We start from the raw sequence: 7,797 nt of genomic DNA on the forward strand, positions 1-7,797 counted from the left end.
ATATATATATATCTATATAGATATATATATATAGTATATATATCTATATATATATATATATCAGATATATATATCTATATATATTATAATATATATATATATATAGTCTATAATATATATATATATATATATATATATATATATATATATATATATATATGTGTGTGTGTGTGTGTCTGTGTAAATAAATAAATAAATAAATATATATATATATATATATATATATATATATATATATATATTATATAATATATATATATATATATATATATATATATTATATATATATTATATCAGGTATATATATATATTATATGTTAAGTTAGAAATATGTATGAATTCTAACCTTTGAGTTCAAAATCAACATGAACATCCGACATTACCCCTGTGGAGTTTAGGAAACCTATGGCATGGGAATTCTCACTCATTTCAAAATATACACGACTTCACACTGAGTTGAAAATAGACAAAAATTCTAACTCGATTTCAAAATATACTTCATTTCTCACTTTCGTTTAAAATCTTCCTCTGCCAACGGAAGGTAGTGAAGTTTCTGCCAGAACTGTGCTCTCGCGGGAGAACCATTATTTTATAGCCACGGTTTGCCCTGTCTTCAGATAATTTTCTGCTGATTATCGCCTGGTTTCAAAAGTGAACGAAATCTTCACGGCACTGGAACATTTAAGTTTGGTAACAAGAAATGTTTTAGCATTTATAGAAATGTAAAACTTTCTGCAACAATGATTATTGCCTGTAGGCATTAGGAGTGATTTTTAAATAGTATTGACACTTGAATTATAAGATATATCTGAATCTGGCAAGACAAATCATTCTCACTGAGCGTAATGATGCATAGTTGGACAAGTTGCTGTTCATTTACTTTACGTCATTGAAAACCTTTCGTGGTCTTGTTGAGATTAAAATTATATGACCTTCAGAACCATTTATCCTAATCACATATCTTAACAGATCATCTACATACATGTAATTCTATCAAATGCGCGACCCCAAGACAATCGCTGATTTCACAAGTTTTTTTAAAATTTATCTTTAATTACGACGATGATATAAAATTGGTTATTAGGAAAGTACACACAAACACATCATTTATACACACACACACACACACATATATATAATAATATATATATATTATATATATATAATAATTATATATATTATATATATATTAATTAATTATATATATATATATATATTATATATATATATATATATATATATATCATATATAAATAAATTAATATAAATAATAAAAAAAATTATTAAACATTAACTATAGGACAAATTAAATTAAGATAAACATAAAAATAATAAAAAATAAAATGAAATAAAAAATAAATAAAAATTTCATTTGATTTGATTTCATTCATGTTTCAGGAGCAACCGGTTATGGTGCCAGATTAGGATACTTCCGGATCATCATTACTGATGCCAGTTGAAGTCCCTGCTACTTCTCTGCCGGTTGGACCAGAGGAAGCAGGACCTCTGTTGCTTGTCGTCCAGGATGAAACTTCCGGATCAGCATCACTGACACCTGCTGAAGTCCCTGCAAGCCCTGATACACCAGCCATTTCCCCGCTGTCAATGCGTCGTAATCAGGTCTTTAAAGAGAGAAAAAGAGCGAGGGAATCCCAGGAACTAAAAGCCCAGAAAATGGTGAAAAGGAGTCGACAAGTCCTGGCAGAAGCAAATGTTGGTGACTATGTCACTGTTCCAATCCCTAATGTTGATCGAGGAAGAACTGATCCTAAAAATTTTATTGGAGTCATTGTTGAAAGAGATTCACAATAGCTGCACAAAATTGCAACCAAAAGTGTTGTGCTAGACGGAAAATTTAGTAGAAATTAATTTGATATTTGTGGGTACGCTCTGTACTCCATTGAAGATATGGATATGCAAACGACACTCCCAGTGAGAAAAGCAGTCCAGGAGGTTTCTACTTGCGGAGGTCAAGGTTTTGTGAGATGTAATTGTAACGGAACAAGAAGATGTCAAACAAAAAGATGCAAATGCTTTAAATCTCAGCTGAAATGTAACTCAAGATGTCATTCTAAACTGCCATGTAACAACAATGCGTAACAAATGTCACTTTTAGTATTGTCTTGGATTTTTACATATCATGTTTTACGAATAAAGATGTGTTGGAAATAGATGAATATCAAGAGTTATCGTATTTTATTTTTTATATTGTATTGTCATATTGTATATATATATTATATATATATATATATATATATATATATATATATATATATATATATATATATATATATATATATATATATATATATATATATATATGAAAACTGTCAAGAAAGAGAGAGAGAGAGAGAGAGAGAGAGAGAGAGACGAGAGAGAGAGAGAGAGAGACAGAGAGACACTTCCTAAAATTAAAGCTTGATACCCTAATTTCTTTTGAGTGTAGATGTCTACCTACTGGACCTCTGTCACTTTATGATATAGAAGGTATTTGTTTTGTGGATCCAAGGTCCATTATGGTCACTCAGCTATCTATACTTCCTAATCTTTGTAATATGCCTTAAGATACGGACTTATTAGTTTATTATGACCATATGTTAAAAATAGATAGAGAGAGATAGAAAAAAAATTAATCATAATTTAATACACTCTAAAGGAATTATTTGCCATGTTTCATCTCTGACTATTGGATTAAATGTTACCTACTATCCTCTTTTATTATTATTATTATTATTTTTCTTTTTTAGCTCAAGGCAAAAATTAAAAATATCTTCTGCATATGGATAATTTTACATCACCTTGCAAAACATTACTTTTTAATTTTATAACTTGAATTACTGAAAAAACGTAAAGAAATAGATTTTCCTTTGTTGGGGAAAAAAATCCTACACTTTAAAACGAACTGATAGCGTTATTCCTTAAGCCCATTATCTCATCGAAGTATTCTGATCTTTGGCAACTAAATATCTCAGGGGATAAATGATAGTGATTACTACAGGAAACAAAAATATTGATGGTTTCAATTATTCCAAACACACTCATAAGTATGAAATACTAAGAAAATGTCCCAAACATAATATCAGAACTTTAGCTGGTATATTTGTGTGCGTGTGTTTGTGTATGTTGGGAGGGAGAGAGAGAGAGAGAGAGAGAGAGAGAGAGAGAGAGAGAGAGAGAGGTGCGGATGACTTTTCAACATTTACACAATTTATATACGATATAAATAAACAACCCAGCCACCCCGCCCCCCCCACCACATATTTCCCTCCTTCTCCATGTCTCTCTGCCTCCCTGGACGTCAGAGAGAGAGAGACAGAGAGAGACAGAGAGAGAATAGATGAACCTAAATGGTATATTTCAATGAAAGTGACCAAATGAATATTCCATAATATTATCCTCCCTCGGTGACTGAGTAACCATCCATTTGACTAAAAAAAAGTAATTTCTAATGTAAATTCAATAAATACTAAAGATGAGCATCTTCCCCAGTTCCTTATTCGATTATGCAGGAGATTCCATCCTCAAATTCTGAAAACTTTTCTTTGGGGTATGAGTTGTGATGATATTTCTCATACCAGAAAATATTCGGAAATAGTGTTCACGTCGTTTTTTCGTCTTTTGACGTTTTTTCTTGAATACAAAAAATGAATAAATAAACAAATAAATAAACAAATAATTAAAAAACAAATAGATTAATAAGTAAATAAATACATAATAATAATAATAATAATAATAATAATAATAATAATAAATAATAATAATAATAATAATAATAATAATAATAATAATACTAATAATAATAGTAAAAAACGCGTGATGCTATTTTTCACCTATAAGATTAGGCAGGAAAAAACTGAATGAGATGTTCAATATTCATTCGGACTAGAATACGGATACAAATGCATCCGGCTTCAGTCGTTAGCTGGTTGCATGGCATTTAAAAAAAACAGGCATTCTATGGGGATATATATTTATTACTTAAAAAAAACATTCTAATGGAAAATATATACATTACCGCGATATTTTACTTTCCCTTTAGTGACGAATCGGGGAAATATATAAATTACTAAAAAAAAGAGCCATTCTAATGGGGAAATATATTCATTAATTAACAGCCAACTATTAGGGAAGTATATCAATAACTTAAAAAAACAGCCATTCTAATGGGGAAATATACTAATTACTCCGAGATTCTAACATCCATTTCGTGACGAATCAGGGAAATATATTAATTTCATAAAAAAACAGCCATTCCAATGGAGAAATACATAAATTATTTTTAAAAAATCCATTCCAATGTGGAAATATTTTAATTACTTGAAAAAGTCGGGGATTATATTAATTACGGGAAATATGTTAATTACTGCTATATTCTAACATCCATTTGCTGACAAATCTGGGAAATATACCAGTTACTTATTAAAAAAATCAGCCATTCTAACGGGGAACTATATTAACTACTGCGAGATTGTGACATCTATTTCGTGACTAATGGGGAATGTGGGGTTAGTACCCAAGAGCTTAGAGAGAAAAAAATTGAAACAAAGATGATTAATTATTTTTAAAAAATAACTTCAAATAAAGTTGATTAATAACTTCAGACGAATTGGTAAAGCAAATAAATTCCCTCTCTCTCTCTCTCTCCCTCAACATTTGTATTCCACTTTTATATCAAATTCGCTTTTATGTGTTTATATTTATATTTTGCCGAAATAATGTGGGTTTACCATAAATGAGTCTTTTGTTGCCAAAAGTTATACAAGTAAGGAATCGGTAATGAGTGCCCGCTGCCTGTGATTAATGGCTGTTCAGTCGAAGCGTGGAATTATGAATACATATTCCACACCGCGGTTGAGCCACAAATTGCCACTAGCCATGAAATCTAAAACACGTTTTTTCCTTTTAAATAAAAGCAGTGGTGAAATATCTCTGGTGATATAAGACAAAACGTTTCGTAATATTTTCTTTCTTCTGGGTATTTGAATGTAATCTATTCATTCGTATTCATTGAGTTACTTCACTCTTTGCTCCAATAAGAAGATTTTTATGGAAAATTTGGTTTTATTCCAACAAGAAAAAGCCTCAATATATATATATATATATATATATATATATATATATATATATATATATATATATATATATATATATATATATTTATATATATATATATATTGTGACGTAGTGGCCTAGGGCCCTAGAGGATCTAGGTCTGGATACCATTAATACTTGGTGCCGAGATGGTCAAAGATCTGTGTCTGGACACCATTAATCTTTGTTAACCCAAATTGCCAAGTATCTGGTTACTACACTTACCATTTGTATTTGCTACTACAAAAGACCCTTTTATTCCTGGGTCTAGGACACCTTTTGTACACTCGACAAGAAAACTGAAGATACAGTTTTCATTAGCTTTCGTTCATCGAATTTCCCATTTGTTTTTACTGAAAAGACATAATATCGCTAAATTTAATCTAGAATATGAAAATACACTGGAAATTACATCATATAAATTAAAACTGCAAAACAAAACCGTTCAGATACTTAAAAACACGATATATGTCCGAAGTAATTGGAATTTCTCAGATGGATTCGTTCATAGAGATCTGGTAGATAGATTGTGAATTTCTGATTTTAGTACTAGGTATCACGACGACAATATTTACTCGTTTTGCTTCATGAACGGGGATATATTGCATTATCGTAAGTGGTGAATGCAATTATTTTAGTTTCTACAAACTTATGTTTGTATTCCAAAGCGATTAAAGTTAGCTGACGTCAATGGCACTCAATGTTGCGACGGCTAAGGTAGGTTGAACAAATCTAGTTGCATCCGCAAGAGCGTTTTCTATGATGTGAGGAGGAACCCTAAAACTTCGAGCGGGAAAGCGCAAGTCACTAGATACTGGCTAACGTAACGGATTTCACACTTTGATTACTTTGACGTTGACATGGATCGAATGCTAGTTGCTGTTTACAAAGCTACTGTCTTTAAACATAAATCCTAATCAAGGTTTCAGTAGCATGTCAGCTCAAAGATTTTCTGCCTATATTCTCCCATTACAAAGCAGTTCGTAGTAGCCTACAGCCCTACACGACTGCATTTCTTTGCCGCGAGTCTGACAGATCTCCCACGATATAAAACTTTAATTGCCTGTGCAATACTTATTGAGTTATTTGTGGTAATAAATATTTTTACATAACACAGCTTTTTTCGTGAATGATTTGTGGATGAAACCTGAATTTCAAAAGTAAAGACTATATCAAGAAAGCAAGAATGACCGCACCCTGTGTCTAAAATTGTCCACGTCTTTTTACAATCTTTGAATGCTACGGCAACTGTCGAATGTAATCAGAATTAGGGTATGACTTTCTTAGAGAATTAACTTGAATATTATGATCCTTCAAATTTTATCTAGCATAGTGCCGCACGATCTTGGCAGTCATATCATATCGTGCAAGCATAGGCCTATCTATAGAGATACATAATTCATTATATTTTCTTCTGCCTTTCCCCCGTCACAAGTCCGTCACCAGTACTATTATTTCTCTCTATCTCTCTCTCTCTCTCTCTCTCTCTCTCTCTCTCTCTCTCTCTCTCCACTTCTAAAACATACTTAAAAATATATATATTACCACTCAATCTCCCAAAGAAAATATAATGAAATTAAGTAGTTATAAATAGGCCTAAGCTTTAACATGAGCAGATTTTGCTCCTCTCTCTCTCTTTCTCTCTCTCTCTCTCTCTCTCCACTTTTAAAACACATTTGAAAAAATATTACCACTCAATCTCTCAAAGTAAATATAATGAATTAAGTATCTCTATCGATAGGCCTATGCATGCGCGCGCTCTCTCTCTCTATCGTCATTATTTCATTCTTTACTGTATTGTTCCTCACGATTTCCACAAGTACTGCCCAAATTTTAAAACCCTTTCTCTCGTTTAAGATCAGTTTTTAATTACGTATGAATTTTACGTCAGTTTAGTGTCAAGCATTATTTATAAATAAGGTTTCACAGTAGGTTTTAAAAAAGGATGATCGATATTCTACCCTGAACTGACGTTACCAAACCAACATTAACGGATAATATAGAGCCTGTTTCTACATTCAAGTATAAATAATTATAGGACCTCAACAGAATCTTTATGGTGTAAAGTTGATGGAAATCTAGAAAGCAACAAACGCTATGATTTTGAAGCTCCGCCCCCTTTCAAGAGTTGCCAGGTGGGGCATTATTGAACAATAGCTATATGTCCGAAGATTTAAAAAAACTGTATCTTAAGTTTCCTTGCCGAGTGTACTTAGGGCACAATTTGTTCAAGTACCTGGTTATTACTTACCTCGCTACAGCCAGACACCTGACCCTTCATCACAAATACTAAACAACTGAATACTCTAAAGGTAAGTGTGATCCCTTATATAACTGAACAGTAAAGAAAACAATCAGTCTAAGTTCATTAAAATAGGTGTGAGGTAATCTTAATTAAAGGGCATCACTCCTTCTACAATTTAAAATCTAATTATTCCCCTGATTCTGTTTTATTTGTGGGAAACGTCACAATTATCACTATATTTCAACCTAAAAAAAAATAAAATATAATACTTAATTGCTATATACTGTTGGAAGTCAATAAAACTCTTCCGAAAATTTTAAATGCAAAAATTCATTTCTAAATTCAAAATTTATAAGTGAAATTCACAATCTCAGGGAAATGGTTATTACTTGAAAACAAAACTTTAATTAATTCTTGAATTAATTATCAAGCAAAATTAGATCAAAGTTCCTCAAGAAAAA

At 31.2% G+C, this 7,797-nt stretch overlaps 2 protein-coding genes across 3 annotated transcripts in view; both read right to left on the reverse strand.

Moving 5' to 3' along the window:
* The window catches only part of LOC135195092 (uncharacterized), a 16,855-nt gene that overhangs the window by 4,367 nt on the left and 4,691 nt on the right, over window positions 1-7,797 (reverse strand). Inside the window, exon 1 of one of the 2 annotated variants that reach the window (XM_064221471.1) lies at window positions 510-582. The exons of the other annotated variant lie outside the window; for it this stretch is intronic. The gene's annotated coding sequence lies outside the window, so the exon portion shown is untranslated. Of the gene's footprint in view, window positions 1-509; window positions 583-7,797 lie in introns of those variants that run through there. 2 annotated transcript variants of the gene reach the window in all.
* The window catches only part of LOC135226745 (uncharacterized), a 4,434-nt gene continuing 4,213 nt past the window's right edge, over window positions 7,577-7,797 (reverse strand). The window contains exon 4 of the mRNA XM_064266455.1: window positions 7,577-7,581. Coding sequence (XP_064122525.1) covers window positions 7,577-7,581 — 5 coding nt within the window. The remainder of the gene's footprint in view (window positions 7,582-7,797) is intronic.

The sequence above is a fragment of the Macrobrachium nipponense genome, chromosome 15, assembly GCF_015104395.2.
Source record: "Macrobrachium nipponense isolate FS-2020 chromosome 15, ASM1510439v2, whole genome shotgun sequence".
Lineage (NCBI taxonomy): Eukaryota > Metazoa > Arthropoda > Malacostraca > Decapoda > Palaemonidae > Macrobrachium > Macrobrachium nipponense.